At 41.3% G+C, this 17,055-nt stretch overlaps 1 protein-coding gene across 5 annotated transcripts in view; it reads right to left on the reverse strand.

The window, feature by feature from the left end:
• Window positions 1-16,946, reverse strand: part of CCDC25 (coiled-coil domain containing 25) — a 40,728-nt gene extending 23,782 nt beyond the window's left edge. For 3 of the 5 annotated variants that reach the window (XR_011075122.1, XM_068552448.1, XM_068552449.1), the window contains exons 1-4: window positions 16,852-16,946; window positions 13,845-13,892; window positions 7,679-7,718; window positions 2,923-2,974 (exon numbers count right to left, since the gene is read on the reverse strand). Coding sequence is in view for 2 of the 5 variants with exons in the window: in XM_068552448.1 (XP_068408549.1) it covers window positions 2,923-2,974; window positions 7,679-7,718; window positions 13,845-13,892; window positions 16,852-16,879 (168 nt within the window). In the remaining 3 variants the exon portion in view is untranslated. The other 2 variants (XM_068552450.1, XM_068552451.1) reach the window with 2 other exon arrangements.
• Window positions 16,947-17,055: the final 109 nt, after the last annotated feature.

Here is a 17,055-nt window from a genome sequence, read left to right on the forward strand (position 1 = left end):
ATTCTGAGGGTCGTCTTTTTGTCTTGTTTATGGTTTCCTTTGCTTAAAAGCAAAAGCTTTTAAGTTTAATTAGGTCCCATTTGTCTATTTTTGTTTTTATTTTCATTACTCTAGGAGGTGGGTCAAAAAAGATCTTATTGTGGTTTATGTCAAAGAGTGTTTTTCCTATGTTTTCCTCTAAGAGTTTTACAGTGTCTGGTCTTACATTTAGGTCTTTAATCCATTTTGAGAAAACCATAATTCAAAAAGAGACATGTACCAGTGTTCAATGCAGCACTATTTACAATAGCCAGGACATGGAAGAAACCTAAATGTCCATCGACAGATGAATGGATAAAGAAGATGTGGCACATATATAGAATGGAATATTACTCAGCCATAAAGAGAAACGAAATTGACTTATTTGCAGTGAGGTGGATGGACCTAGAGTCATACAGAGTGAAGTAAGTCAGAAAGAGAAAAACAAATACCGTATGCTAACACATATATATGGACTCTAAAAAAAAAAAAATGGTTCTGAAGAAGCTAGGGGCAGGACAGGAATAAAGACGCAGATGTAGAAAATGGACTTGAGGATACGGGGAGGTGGAAGGGTAAGATGGGATGAAGTGAGAGAGTGGCATGGACATATATATACTACCAAATGTAAAACAGATAGCTAGTGGGAAGCAGCTGCATAGCACAGGGAGATCAGCTCGGTGCTTTGTGACCACCTAGAGGGGTGGGATAGGGAGGGCAGGAGGGAGGCTCAAGAGGGAGGGGATGAGGGGATATGGGGATATGTGTACGCATATGGCTGATACATTTTGTTGTACAACAGAAACTAACACAGCATTGTGAAGCAACTATACTCCAATAAAAATGTGTTAAAAAAAAAAAAAAGTAATACAATCAAGCAGGGGAAGCCAAGGTGGAATGCAGACTGAGACAAAAGAACCTAAGTGTGTGACAGACATCACTGAAAGGCATGAGGTGGGGAGGGCGGGGAGCAGCTGACAAGTAACTTTGAAAAACAGCATTTTGAATGGAAACTGTAATTGCACTGTACTTTAGTTGATAAAGTTGTTTCTTATGGGGATACAGGCTAACAAATCTGAAACCACTTCCATATATACTGGATTCAAATAAGCAAATGATGGTGGATGGTGGGAGCCAGGCTTCCCACTGTCTGAGAAGGAAGTAATAGCTAAGCAAGGAAGGAATGTGAGAAAGGCCCCTGTAGTAACGGGTTCATCAGAGACACCAGTCATGTTTAGCTTACTGTAGATACAGAAAAAATTACGCATACGAATTACTAACACGGGTTAGTATACTTACACCTATTTCCTAGCTCTGTCACATGAGAGGGCCTAGAAGCAATGATACTCTAGTAGCAATGAGCACACCCAGAGTCCAGATCTTGATGTCTAAATACCATTTCCCAATAAAAGAAACCAAAGTTCCTCAGAGAAACGGCTGATCCTAGAGCTGGAGCAGGGAAAACACAAGATGAGCCTGGAGCATCTTGAGTGTCAGAAAGTAAGGAAGTGCTCAGAAAGTAAAATGACAGGAGCATGTCAAAGGAACACAAGAGCCAAGCTGGAAGAGTCAAAGCAGGGACAATTTTAGCAACAAAATGACACAGTACTGGATTACAACCCAAAGTAAAAAGTAAATGTGTGAGTCCATACTGATATAAGTAAATGACTGAATTAAATACATGGGAGAGAAGAGATGAATCTTTCTTACAGAAGAATTCCAAACAATATATGCAGGTACTCCCCGCGCCAGGACGTGGAGCTCTCCCCCTTGAGTACAGGCTGGACTTAGTGACTTGCTTCCAAATAATAAAGTATGTGGGGAGAAGAGCAACTCTCTAGTGAAAAAACCTGACAGGAGATCAAGGTTAACACCATCAGTGGTAAGTCCTATTAATGCAAATACCCCTGACATGATGGGATAAGAGCACTTCACCTCTGTGCTATTGTTCCCCCAAACCCGTAACTCCAGTCTAGTCATGACCTGATCAGTACTTCTCAAACTGTCAAGGTCATGACAAACAGGGAAAGAGTGACAAACTGTCACAGACCAGAGACTAGGCAGACATGACAACTAAAATGCAATGTGTGACGCTGGACCAGATCCTGGAACAGAAAAAGGACATTAATGGAAAAACTGGAGAAATCCAAATAGAGTCCAGAGGTTAGTTAATAGTGATGCATCAGTTCTGGCTTCTCAGTTCAGACAAATTTACCATGCTAATGTTAAGATGTTAACAATGGGGAAAACTGGACATGGGGTATATAGGAACTTGTACTACCTTTGCAACTTTTCTGTAAATCTAAAATCATTCCAAAATAAATATTTTAAAAAATACACATAACAATTATCCATACCCTATGATTCAACTACACAAAATACAATAGATGGATATAAAGACAGATTGGAAAAACAGTGGTTTTATGTGACTAGGGAACATTAAATCTTTTCCCTTTACTAGGATAATGCTGTTTTAAACCTCCCAAAGCAGCCCCTGATAACTAGGAACATATGCCCTTGGTGAGGCAGGAGAATCACATGAGTCTGAGAAAAAGGAACTACAACATGATCTTCCTAGAAGAAGACAAAGTCCAGTAGTGTCAACTGAAATGACAGGGAGAGAGAGCAGAGGTGACACACAGCACACCTCAGCTGGCAGGACAAGGCAGTGCTTCTATCTGGGAAATATGTGCTGTGTCCCCTTCCAAGCCTCAAAAATCACCAGAATTGCCCTTAGTGGTTTCCTGGGTTGGGGGAAGACATCTCTTCATTCGCTAATTTGTAGACTTTTGTACATGTTTATTACTCTAAACAATTTATTTGCCAAAAAAAAAAGGATAGAGGACAAGATAGGATGCTCATCACTACAGAAAAAGTCACGAATCCATGTTTAAATCCAGTTACCTTATGTAATCGAAGGTATACATGAGCCGAAGAGAGTTTGTCCACATGAAACCTACAAAGAATGAAAACCACTTTTAGCAAGAGGTACAAGATAACCATCTCCTCAGGCCACCTGCATTTAAAGCATTCCAATCCAAAAATATTAATTCAGTGCCGACTGCACACTGAGCACTATGGGGGCAGAAAACAGTCACCGCCTCCAGAGAGCTCACTATCCACTGGGAGAGGTGAGAAGAACACGGAAAGTTCTGCAGCTGTGTGAGACTAAGTACCAAGATGAGTACAGGAGGCGATGAATGTTAAAAGCCCAGGGAAGGGTGATTTTTGAAGCGAGAAAGAGCTATCAGTGACCCAAGGCTTCATTGATGAACTGAGACTTGGTGGGTCCCAAGCTGAACCACGGGACTCAGAGCAAACACGGGGAAGGAATTTTAGGTGAGAAGAGAAGGGAATGAAAGAAGTCAGCAAGACTCCAGGGTTGCAAGCCTGGGAGACTCACAGGACCACTGACAGTAACATCTTACAGTTGGAGAGGGAGCCAGTTTGGCAAAAAGATGACAGGTTTGGTTTGGGAAATCCTGAGTTTCAAGCGATGGCAAAACAATCCAAAGAGAATGTCAATCACAGAGACGGAAGAGTCAGGTGAGGACTGAAGCAGTAAGCAGACCACATCACCAAATGGGTCAGACCAACAATTCATCCAGCCTTACCTCTGACAATGACACTAATACGCGTCTCCTGGGAAAGCATGGTGATTGCCCTTTATGACGCTGTCCTAAAAATATTCAGAATGCCCTCTCACCCCAGTAGCCTAAATTTACCTTTCATTAAGGCTCTATCATTCACCAATTTAATTAAATCTTTTAAAACTTACTTCTTTTTTCACCTAGTCCAACATTTGGGGATTTTAAGTTTTTCATATTTACAATTCACCAAATGAAGTTGACCGCTCTTTCCAACACCCAGAGAGGCCTCCAGAATGCTAGCAGGCAACGGTAACACACGACTGTCACTTCGTGATTTCTGTTAACTTTACTCATCTCTTCCTTAGTCCTTTCCTTTCCAGACTGAGGAATGTTCAGTAAAATCCTAAGGAGGCAACGTCACGTCCCATTACGTATTTCTTTAGACATTTTCTTAGCATTAATGGATTTTTTAGAGCTGCAAATGGTTACACACTTATACCTGGTCCAAGATGTAGGCAGTGTGATTCTATATAAAGGTCAAGGTTTGCTGTTTTCTCATGCCCTCTTTAAAAAGGTCAAGCATCTTGCTAGTCACTTTGGATAAAGAAAATTTTTACACATTTTTGGCAGTCTATGATGACTCTAGGTTTTATTCCTAACCATTAGTGATAGCCAGAAATGAATATAACATCTTAGTTTGATTTATTTTTCTTCTGCTGGTTCATTTACTTATTTGCATTCCCACGTAAGAGATTCCTACTGATTATCATCTTCAGCTTGGCATTTTCCAGCCAGAAAATGTGTTTTTTGAAAATCTGGAAATTATACCTCACTACTCTGTTTCAGAATCTTAGGAAAATACCCCATTAGTAAGCAGGCTCAATTGAGAAAACTTCTCCCATTCCAATTTGTTTTAAGTTCTCTATTTACAACAACTCTTTCCTACATACCCATAGTAGCTTGATTGTATTCTGATTTTCCTTAAAGGTCTCTGATGTGGAATTTTATCAAAAGACATACACAAGTAGTTCCATGTATATACACACTGGGTTCATACATAGGCAAAGTACTAAAACACACCCAGGAATATCACTGCTGATCTACACCAACTTCAGGCTTGTAGGTACACCTCTACAAAGTGCAAAGGGAATGCATGTCCCAACGGCGCTTTGGTTGAAATGTAAAACGAACAAAAAAGTCAGTTCTGTAAACAAACTATTTTGAGTGAGTTTCCTTAAAAAACCTTCCAAACCTCCCAAAATGCTCACTCCAAGTTTAAATTATGCCCACTAGTTCCCTAGTTCCCTCTCTTCCTTGTTACCTTCCTCTCCCTGCTTAATCACTATTACTCTTTATTGAATGCAGAGACTAGAAACATGAGCGTCCCTGACCTGAGAATGTAGAGATGCACGGGACCCCAAGCTGGGTCGTTTAACTCCTTAAAGTGGGGTCTCTAGAAATACTACTCATTAGGGGTTTGGAAGCAGTGAACGCACACTCTGTATTTTCCTTTGTTTAAAATGAATTTAGTTCCATTCTCATTTAAGCCTAGAAAAATTCTTTGCTTAAAAGCACCTTAGGAGGTTTCCTGGTATAAACTTAGATGTTGACATTCCCAGAGGTTAAGTTCCAGGCTGAAAATCTGCCCTGGAATGTAGATCAACTGACTCATTCTTTGCACACCCAGGAATGTTTCCAGGATTGACAGTTTATTAACTGTAACAGGTCTTGAAATTTAGGGCTATGCCAGCTCACATCTGACCTAGAATAGCTTCTGGAAGTAAAAGTCAGTCACTTCCGACAACAGACATTAAATCTCAAGATTAAAGAGTGTCGAAATGGCTATCGGGCAGCTATAGACACCAGTCTGGTAAGTGCCTTCCAGAAGTCTACCTTAACGAAACGAAAAACCCAAGTCATAATACATGAGGTGTAGGTTGTAAACTGGAAATTTCTCTTCCACTTAATTTTTTTTTAAATGTCAAGTAAAAGGCAGTAGTGAACTGACTTTCATGGTGCATCTGAGTATGTAACCTTTCCTATGCAGGTATTTCTGCCCCAAACCTTACAGCAGGTAACTGCATAACAGGTGTGATCATCCTTATCTCTTGTGTGACAGATCTGGAGATCTTTGGGGCCTTAAGGACAACTGAAATAATCCAGCCAAGGGTGACAGGTACTCAAAATGGAGATGACCAGAATGCAGTTACTGTGAAGAAATGTCCAGCAGAGATCATTTCCAGACAGGCAGAGAGCTAGTCAATTAGAAAGTCCACATCTACTGAACACTTACTATGTGCCAGGTCCTACGCTAGGTAGTGGGACAGAGTAGTAAACAAACCCGATGGATCACTGTCCTGGGGTGGGCGGGGGAGGCAGGGGAGCAGAGCTTATAGTCAAGGGTCCTAGGAAGGTAAGCAGCACCCAGTGCAGGAGCCCTGAGCAGTGCAACCTGCCCACCTGAGGTATGGGGGCACCAAGCAGTGTCTACCTTGATGACATATTTGAGTTCAGAAGATGGGCCGCTGTGCTGGAACAGGGGGCTGATAAAAAAACCTTTAGACTTCCTCAGGTTTCTAGTGCCTCTTGGTTCCTGGAGTGTGGACTTCAGAGAGGGCAAACAGACAGGGAAGTACTTCAACGGGGTCAGGAGGCGGCTCTTTCACAATGAGGTAGGCTGGAGCCAGAGAGGCGCCCTTCAGTGGGCTCCTGCAGGTAGGCCCGGGGGTTCCGAGAATGGCTACATCTAGGGAGTAGCTTAAGTTAGTCTCCGGGCAATATCCTTCCTACCAGATGCCCAATGCTGCACATCTTACTGAAAATCAGTCAACTCTTCTAAAAAGTGGCAGCCTAAGCTCTGTCACTATAGGAAATTAAGTGAAGGCTCTGGGCCCAAATAGCCTGAGGGAAGACAGAAACAGGGATCTAGAACTCGAGCTGGCTGGGGGCCAGCAACGACCCGAGTGGATCTGTTCAGTTTCCCTTAGCCTGAGTTTCCTCATCTGAAAAATGGGCATGATATTGGTAACTACTTCACAGGGTTGTAGTGAAGTGAAATGTATTAGTGGAGGTAAACACTCCACAGGATCTGGCCTACAGTTATGTGTTTGGTAAACGTTCATTACTACTATCATTAAAGCCAACGGGATCCAAGTGCTTCTCCTCAGGGACGGCATTTGGTAGGGGGGTGTTAGGAGTTGTAGAGAACATATCCCACTCTATAGTAGGTAGAATTAGGCTCCAGGAGAGAGACATCACAAGGGTCAGAGGGAGTGGTGGAAGCTGCAGCTGGAAAAAGAAAGCAAACTGAGTGTGAGAGCATTACATGAAAGAAAAAGAAAGTAGCAGGAATCCATGAACTCCTCACAGGTTTTGGGTTTGAGTTGTAGAAAAGCCCATATGGCATCCCAAGGCAGTTAGAAAAAGAAAAGAATTCAACTAAAATGAAGGTTTTTTTTTCTGCATTTGTTTTGTTGTTTTTTTAGACTGGGTTTGGCGAGCAGCAAAATAAAATTATCTTGGAAGGAGGCTAAGAAAGAATATATTATAATTTTTGAAATTTCCATAAATTCTTTTAGAAAGAAGGGGTAGGGGCTGGATCAAGCCAGGGTTAAACTCTCTGTTGAGAAGACAATGGGAAGCCAGTCTGTGTTTTCCTTAAAGCTGGATCTGGTCAGATGCTCTACCTATTCCACCGACATGGAAGCTTGCGTCTATTTTCTTCACTGCTTCTTGTGAAGCCTGCATCCATCCACTCAAAAAGAGTGCTCTGAGTGTGTTAAGTGCAGTGGTCTCAGTAACCTACTACGAGGAGACACACAGGAGGTAAAAGCAAGCCTATGTTCCTGAGACCTTTGCAGTGAGGCCCGAGATCTAGCCCTAAGACCTCATTCCCAGTTAACGTGGTAATTATAAACGAAGGGAGCTGGCAGTCAGCTATTTACCACTGAACATTCATAGACAAAACGCAAAGCATGAGTTCTAGTTTTAATCATAGGAGTCAGGTCGTTGGTCAAGTCTAAGAAAGTAAATAATGATCCATAAAAAGCAGAACCAAAATTGCTACTTACCAAATATCTTCAGGCCAGCCATACTTTATCAGATCTTCATCTGCAGAGAGACAGAAGAGAACAAAGAAAAGGAAAGAAAAAGAGAAATGAAGGTCTTAAGGGATACAAACTACTATGTATAAAATAAATAAGCAACAAGGATATATTGTACAGCACAGAGAAGTACAGCCATTATTTTGTAATAACTTTAAATGGAGTACAATCTATAAAAATACTGAATCAGTATGTTGTACACTGAAACTAATACAATATTTTTTAAATTTTAATTCAGTTTTAAAAGTATTCTTTGGTTCTTTTATTTATTTATTTTTTGGCGTGCTGCACAGCTTGAGGGATCTTAGTTCCCCGACCAGGGATTGAACCTGGGCCCTGGCAGTGAAAGCGCTAGGTCCTAACCACTGGACCGCCAGGGAATTCCCTAATATAATATTTTAAATCAACTATACTTCAATAAAAATAATTTTTAAATTTTTAAATAAAACAAAACTAAAAACATGTTTTAAAGAGAAGGTTAGGGGCTTCCCTGGTGGTGCAGTGGTTGAGAATCTGCCTGCCAATGCAGGGGACACGGGTTCAAGCCCTGGTCTGGGAAGATCCCACATGCCACGGAGTAACTAAGCCCGTGAGCCACAAATTACTGAGCCTGCGTGTCTGGAGCCTGTGCTCCGCAACAAGAGGCCACGATAGTGAGAGGCCCACGCACCACGATGAAGAGCGGCCCCCACTTGCCGCAACTAGAGAAAGCAGTCGCACAAAAACGAAGCCCAACACAGCCAAAAATAAATAAATAAAATTTTAAAAAAAACTGCTAAAAAAAAAATATGATGGCAACTTTTTCAGAGAGTGGTAGGATTATTTTCTGATAAAAAAATAAAAAATAAAAAAATAAAGAGAAGGTTAAATGAAATATGCCAAAGTTTATCGTAAGTTGGGAAGGGAAAAAAAAAACCAATCTTTTCCACAAAACTTTTTCTCTCCCTTAATAAAGAGTAATTCAAAGAGGCTTTGATGCTTGAAAATACCAGAACATTTTTTTAGTAGTTTTTACAATTGGACAATTATAATCATTATAATTTTGTATAACACTTATAATCTAAAGATATTTCTATTTGAAGATAAAACTAACACTGGCAAATCAGAGCAACTGAGATGTTAGATAATGTCTTAGAAAACTGATTCACTATAACAATACTTATATGTTAAAATGGTTTTGCTACAACTTTAAAACCAGTGGACTGCATTTTACATCTTAAAAAAAAAAAGCTTCTCAATTATAAAATTGTAGAAAATTAGGGAACAAAACAAACACCAGAAATATAAAGAAAATAAAAACACCTAAAATTCTGTCACATATGAAAATAAAAATAGAAGAAATAGGTAAAAGTCAAAGTAACTGTCTCTGAGGGTAGAACGTGGGTATTGAAAAGGATGGGGTAGAGAACTGATGTTTTTTACTATAAGCATTCTGTTATTACTTGAACTTTTAAACTATATATTTGTTAGATAAAAATAAAAATTTTAGAAGTTCTTTGGAAAAAATGACTACTTGATTCTATCATATGGATAAACTTTTCTGTTGTTGACATTTGGATTGCTTCTAATTATAAATGCTTCAGTAAATACTTTTTAAATAAAAATGTCCATACTCCTGATTATTTCCTTAAGGTGTATTTCTAAAAGGTGAAGTATTCATTCAAAACATATGCATATATATGTTTTTTTGTTTTGTTTTGTTTTTTGTTTTTGGCTACACCACGTGGCTTGCAAGATCTCAGTTCCCCGACCAGGGACTGAACCTGGGCCACGGCAGTGAAAGCGCCAAATCCTAACCACTAGACCACCAGGGAACTCCTACGTATGTATATTTTTAAGGTTAGGGCTTCCCTGGTGGTGCAGTGGTTGGGAATCTGCCTGCCAATGCAGGGGACACGGGTTCGAGCCCTGGTCTGGGAGGATCCCGCATGCCGCGGAGCAACTGGGCCAGTGAGCCGCAATTGCTGAGCCTGCGCGTCTGGAGCCTGTGCTCCGCAGCGGGAGAGGCCGCGATGGTGAGAGGCCCGCGCACCGCGATGAAGAGTGGTCCCCACTTGCCGCAACTAGAGAAAGCCCTCGCACAGAAACGAAGACTCAACACAGTCATAAATAAATAAATAAATAAATAAATAAAAGAACGTGAATTTCTAAAAAAAAAAAAAAAATCTAAGGTTAATAATATATATCTCTACAGAAAGGTTATCTCAATATATACCTCTAATAGCCATATTAATAATTAGTAATACACAAGCATTACTTAAATTATTAAACCTAAAGTTAAAAATTGTAAGGTAAAGTGATTCACATATGATGATTTAAAATGTACTCAAGTATAATCTATCTAACTTGAATGAGGTATTTATTTTCCAGAAAAGCAAAAAGATGATAGAGTACCCTCTTGGATGAGGGTACTCTAAGCAACTGCAGACACCCTGAGTTTTCTGAAGGGTTTTCTACTAGCTTAAGTAAGAAGCTGAGCAAATAGCCGACAAGTAATCAGAAAAATCAGAAAAAGGGAATTATAAAAACCTCTTTTCCTCATTTGGGCAATGTTTGGCTCCCTGGTGACACCTGCTGGCTAATAAAAAGAACACACCTGAAAGCTTTTTAGAGAAAGGACTCATTCAACTTAAAATTCATTTATGTTCCATCCAGCCCTTAGCCTGAAGTCATCAAGGCTATTAGAAGTAAACGTGATGTGCTAGGAGCGCTAGAGAACAGGCAACTTAAAAATGTAATACCGTTCTTACAAAGCAGACTAAGAGAGTTGGATGACTCTAAGAGTGCCTGGGGAAAAGTATTCTACATACAGATTTTTTTTCCTACATATACTTTAATAACAGCAAAACACCACTCCAGTGGGCTCTAGACAGAATCTAAATATACATCTGCAGACATAAACTCTGTATCTAGATTTGTATCTGTAGAGAGAAATTCCTACAACGGAGGTTTAAAGGATTCATTCTAGCCCATCCTAACCCACTCTTCCACGAAGCTTCTCAGCTCTCCCTAACCACATTTACTCTCTGCCCCCTCTACTTCTACAGTGTTTGCTATTAATATTACTTCATTTTGCCCATACTTTTGTTTAATAGACTTTATTTTTTAGAGTTTTATATTCACAGCAAAACTGACCGCTATTTGGTTTTTGTATGTGCCTCCACCTGAATGAACACTGTGAAAGCACAGACTCAGTCTTCCTCTTTGGATACTCAGAGGCTGGCACATGGCCTCACACAGACCAGCCCCAGCGAACAGGAAACTACAACGGAAGGGAAAAGAGACACGGTGGGAATGTCCCCGGCACAGCTGCCTGCGCCAGCAGCACGGGGAGCCCATCAGTGTGCACCGGATTCAAAGCGGCCCTTCGCTGTAAGACATACAGAAAGCCGTCCCCGCCCCGCCAGGGCTGCACAGTGCAAAACCCGCACGACCTCGGCTTTAGGTGCCTCTCAGGAACCTGAGTCTTGGGTTCACACCCTTCGTGTGGTAGAAGGGAAAGTAGATTTGGTCAGGTTTGGATCCATATCTACTGTAGATAACTAGGACTCCTATAACTGTGCCTTACTGTTCAATGTAATATAGGGAGACTGTATCCCCTCCCCAGCTATGTTCATCAGGAGGACGCTATGAGAAAAGTTATCCATGACAATTCACCGGTTACTAGGAGAAATATAAAACTCAAGTATTAATATACTGCAGACAGCTTCTCCATTAAGTCACAACCAGAGTCAATGGCATAAATTCATTATAAGGAAAAAACCATTTAAAAATTAGTTATTTTATGCTATTGGTTTTTTCTCTTGGCTAGGATGTGACAGTCTTGCTTATACTGATTCTGCTTATGGTTATAGCAGGGTTTGAAACTGTTATATAGATCTGATTTATAATTATATAGTTATATAACTATATCACATTATCATATTTATAACATTATATATATTTTATGTAATGTATGTGTATATACACCAACTACATATACTTAGCATGTGTAACTATACATATACATACAACTATATATGTTTTTATAAAACTATATGCAGGGCTTCCCTGGTGGCGCAGTGGTTGGGAGTCTGCCTGCTAATGCAGGGGACACGGGTTCGAGCCCTGGTCTGGGAAGATCCCACATGCCGCGGAGCGACTGAGCCCGTGAGCCACAACTACTGAGCTTGCGCGTCTGGAGCCTGTGCTCCGCAACAAGAGAGGCCACGATAGTGGGAGGCCCGCGCACCGTGATGAAGAGTGGCCCCCACTTGCCGCAACTAGAGAAAGCCCTAGCACGGAAACGAAGACCCAACATAGCAATCAATCAATCAATCAATAAAATAAATCTTTAAAAAAAAAAAAAAAAACTATATGCATAGTTATATCTAAGTTATATATAACTTATCACTGTTCTTTGACATCTTTTAATTTGGGGCCTTATTTCATTAAGCAAGTGTCTCATACTGAAGAATGTTATACTTGTCTCTTTTAAAGGATCAAGTTTAAACTGTCAGTTACAAACTGCACCTAGAACAGACACCAATGATTTTAGAAAAGGGAAAAAAAAAAAAAAAAGCAATACCTGAGGGTTAAAGAAAAGTAACTGAAGTGAATCAGGCAGCTCTCAGACTACTGAGGCAGAGTCACCCAGGCCTGGAGTATTCCCAGGGGAGAAAGGAGGCGGCTTCGGGGAGCTCCAGAGCTCCAGAGAGAACCACCAGTTACTGAGCGCCCACCGTGGGCCAGGCACTCTCCCCAGACTCTTTCATTTAACCTTCACAGCCCTGCAAGGCCGATACCGTCCCAGGATCCTCTCCTTACATCTAAGAACCCTGAGGTTCAGAGGGGTTAAGTAACTATGGCTAGTTTGCTGAAGAGGTGGGATTTTAACCCAGACTGGCCAGACTTCAGAGCTGTCTTTTCCAGAACATGATGCTATCCTCAAGAGAAGAGTAGCTGTGCTTTTCAAGCTTGAAGAAGAGGAATTCTGTCACTTTCTCCAAGCTCCCTTGTTGCAGTTCTTTCCTCCCTCACCTCAGTGTCCCACACCGTGAGGGTCAGTGCTGTCACCTCCCTGCTCGCTCTCTCTTTTTTTAAAATAAATTTATTTATTTTTATTTTTGGCTGTGTCGTGTCTTCATCGCTGCGCGCAGGCTTTCTCTAGTTGCAGAGAGCAGGGGCTACTCTTCATTGCGGTGCACGGGCTTCTCATTGTGGTGGCTTCTCTTGTTGCAGAGCACGGACTCTAGGCGTGCAAGCTCAGTAGTTGTGGCTCGCGGGATCTAGAGTGCAGGCTCAGTAGTTGTGGCAAACGGGCTTAGTTGCTCCGCGGCATGTGGGATCTTCCTGGACCAGGGCTCGAACCCGTGTCCCCTGCACTGGCTGGCAGATTCTTAACCACTGTGCCACCAGGGAAGTCCTCCTCCCTGCTCTCTTGATCAAGAAAACTACAGTTCCCTTTTGGCGCCCCCCGCCACTCGTGCAGTCAAAAAGGCGATCCCTAAATCAGTGTTTTTCTTGTAAACTTTATATCAAATTCATTAGTGAGTCAGAAAATTAATTTAGCAGGTTAAGACTAGCGTTTTAAAAATGAGATAAAACAGAAAATAGAGGGCACAGAAAATAGTATGGGTATTTTTTGGTAAATTTTTGTTTTAGTTAGGTGAATGTTTATATCATTTAGTCATAGGAATGTGCACAGTATGAGATAACGTGTTTCATTCTGAGAGTGGTCAAGAAAGCACTGTTAACATTTCAACTCAAAAAGAACCATCTTCTGCCTCAAAACAACCAAGATATGTTTCTTAAGCAAGGTAAAAATGTACAGAAAATGATCTTTTCAAAGTCCAAGCCACAGATTATTTTTATTTAATGAAAACCAGCACAAGTTAACCTCTAATTCCTGTCACCCCTAAATCAAACGATACCACAAAACTCTTTGTAAAGATTCTAATCAGCCACAGGTGGTCCAATTAGCTCAACTATTATCTGATATAATGAAATTCTAAGGAAGTTAATCCTTTGGAATTCCTTATAACTGGTTAGTTAGTAGTTAATTGAAAACTCATATCCAACAAACCATTGTGAGAAAAGGCAATTAACACTTACCTGCTGGAAATTTCAAAATCAAATGCTTTTGAAAACTTACTTTCATATTTATCCTTTCCCATGTAAATAGTGTAAGCAGATGAGTTAACTAAGACAAAACAAAAATAAGAATAGTTAGATAACTTCAACACCGACACAACTGTCTGATGGGAAAAACAAGTGACAAGTGCTTATTAGGGGTTGGCAAAACACTCATGGCCGGTAGGCCAAATCCAGCCCTGTTTTTGGACAGCCCTTGAGCTAAGAATGATTTTTACATTTTTAAAGGGTTGAAAAAAGCAAAATGAAGAATAAGCTAGAGAGACCGTACGTGGCTTACAAACTCTAAAATACTGACCATCTGGAGAAAGTTTACCAACCCTCATTAAAAATGGCTACTTTCCTACTTTCTCAGGATTTAGTTCAACGCAATTCCAGTTCAGTCTTATACTTTTGCCTTCTTCAAAATAGTTTTAAAAAAACAACGACCAAAACTCTTCGCCTCAACCATTTAAAAATAGGTTCCTATACTTAGGCAAGTTTTATTTTTCATAATTTGATTTAGTTATGTCCTAGGTGTGCTGCAAATTATAATAAGCTCCCTATCACATTCAGGGGAAACACTGGCTCTCAAGCTTCTTCTAATCAGTGGCTCTGAACCCTGTTTACACATTAGAATCACCTAATTTTGCCCCAGCTCCACCTAAGACCAACCAAATCCAAATCTCTGGGGATTGGGGTTTTGCAAAAGATCTCTTTTTACAGTGATTCTAATGTGAAGTCAGCATTAGGAACCACTACCCTAAATCAAAAAGAATATTCTGGGTATGGTTTACCTTAGAAATGACATTTGATCATTATTATACTGAATTATTCTAGTATTTTTGTTACTCTCACCCAAATATTAAGGTTGATTAGTATGGGAACTAGTTATCTTGAAGATACCTGATACAGGTGTAGCAACCAGGCCAACTTTAGAGGCACTGTGATAATCTCATAACTTACAGAACAACCTATCTTGAGACAGATGCTAGTAAAAGGTACTAAAAGTACAAGTGAAGTTAATGAGCCATGCGCAGGTAATTTGTGGGTCCATAAATCAGAGGGGCTTAAATTTGACACCGGAAATATAGCAAGGCTAATGTTTCATTATTCTATTATGAGAGCATGAAAGAATAAAACTAAGCAGATTTTAGTTAGAGATACTAATTTTAAAAGGGAAGGCAAAAACTTCCTACTGAGATTTTCAACCCATTTTTTAAAAAAGTTTTTTTGCAGTAAACCATCAGTTGCTTGAAAAGCTTAGCTATCTATACGAAGTCATTTCCTGCAGATTCTGTATGTTCAAGTTGTTTTCTGTACTAGGATATATAAAGTTTTACTACTATCTTACTGGAAGTTATAATTTTTCCATTAACTTTGCAATTTTAAAAGCTGCACAAGTGCAGATTTATTAGACTTAGAGGCCAAATGTTTTTCTGACAGGAAGCAATTCTGATGTTATAATGGAAGCCAATGAGAAAAATATGATCCACAAATCAACTGAAGCACTCTGTTCTATTAAGGGCACCTGCGTGTGTATGACTAGCGCTCAAGGAATTTAGAATCACTTTAAGGAGAATAAAGCAGCCAGCATAAAATACATTTAGTACCTATATGGCCTGCCTATAGTTTTCATTCCATTGCTGGACTTGTACGGGTAACTATGTTGTCAGGGACTCTCATGAGAAGCTACAAAGAGACACTCCAGTTATCTGGAGGGGCAGGACAGGACAGAGGGAGGATGAAAATGCTATTAGGGGCCTATAATGATTTTTCAGGCTAGTTTGAATTTTGTTTCTAGTAATTTTAAACTAAGCCTATAGAGACAGACAAATAGCTTATGGTACACCGTGGAAGCCTAAACTACTGAGAAAAATGAGATGTGATAGTATGATGGAGTAGCAGGGGAGGGGGTCTGTGAGTTACAACTTCCCTGGGCTTCAGCATTCTCATCTCTAAAAAGCAAGTACCAGTCTATTCAAACCCACACAAAACTGCGCAGCTAGTTTCACTTAAATCTCACCTTTAACAAGTAGGCAGAGACAGTAGCAACAGAATAGAGTGTGCTAGAAGTCAAAAAATACCATTCATTTATTCAGTAAGTATTTATTGAGTAACTATTACGAGCCAGGCACTACACTAGAGAAACCAGGAGATCCCCTCCCTACCCTCAAGGGGCTTACACTCTATCTCAAGCAGACAGAGTTTAATATCATATGACAAGTGCAATGCCAAAGGCATACATGGGTGTTAAGGGGATCCCCGAAGAGTTATATCTAAGCAATCCTGGGGTGGCGACAAGGCGGGAAAGGCATCTGGAAAAGATGGGCGAGGGCTGTCTCAGGGGAGAAGCAGCTAACTGGGGGGCTGATTATAGGCAAAGGGAACAACATAAGCAGAGAAATGAAGACAGTATTTCCTGGGAACTAAACACACCCTTTCCTTGCCTGCCAAAGACAAATCAGAAACATTATCATGTCACTTTTCAAGATCTGGGACATCAACTCTGCCCAGTGAGTGGCTTTATCGCCATTCCAGAGTCTTTTTATGGCTTTCTGTAACATCCAGGCCCTATAACCCTTTCCTAGAAGGCTAAGGCGCACTTCCTATAAGGCAGAGTTGTTGGCAGATGTCTCCTTTCTTTCTCTATGTGGGTAATTACCAGGGCTCAGCAAGATTAAAGGTTACGGGGGTAGGTGGGGAAGGGAAGACTTAGGATAGGGGTGCGAAAAAGTCCACGAACTGTCCAATTCCAGGTAGCGACAGGTCTTTCTGATTGAGGGAAAAGAACAACTCCCGGAGGCAAAGACAGCAAGGGGGATGGTGCCTCTACGCGCCCGCAGGCCCTGACGAGGGGGCGCACGGGGGGAACTGGGACAGACACGGTGGGGGGACCATGAGAACGCGGGAAGAGGCACCCACTGCCGAGGAGGCGCTCAAGGACCAGGCTCAACGGCGACCTGGGGGTCTCGGCTTCGGAGCCCCGCGGTCGAGCAGGGACCCGGGAGGTCTCGGCGCCCACTCACCGCTGCTGCTGGTGAAGTAGAACACCATGATCCCGGCGGCGGCACGGCGACTCCAGCGCCGAGCAGCGGCACTCAGCTCCGGAAGCTCAAGACACCGGAAGCGCGGAGGCCGCGTCCCCCGGAACTCCTCCGCGCACTTCCGGCGGACGTCGGGAAGCGTCATAACGCCGGCTGCCGGCGCCGTCTTCAATCCTGGCGGGCTCC

This window comes from Eschrichtius robustus, chromosome 10 (assembly GCF_028021215.1).
Source record: "Eschrichtius robustus isolate mEscRob2 chromosome 10, mEscRob2.pri, whole genome shotgun sequence".
Lineage (NCBI taxonomy): Eukaryota > Metazoa > Chordata > Mammalia > Artiodactyla > Eschrichtiidae > Eschrichtius > Eschrichtius robustus.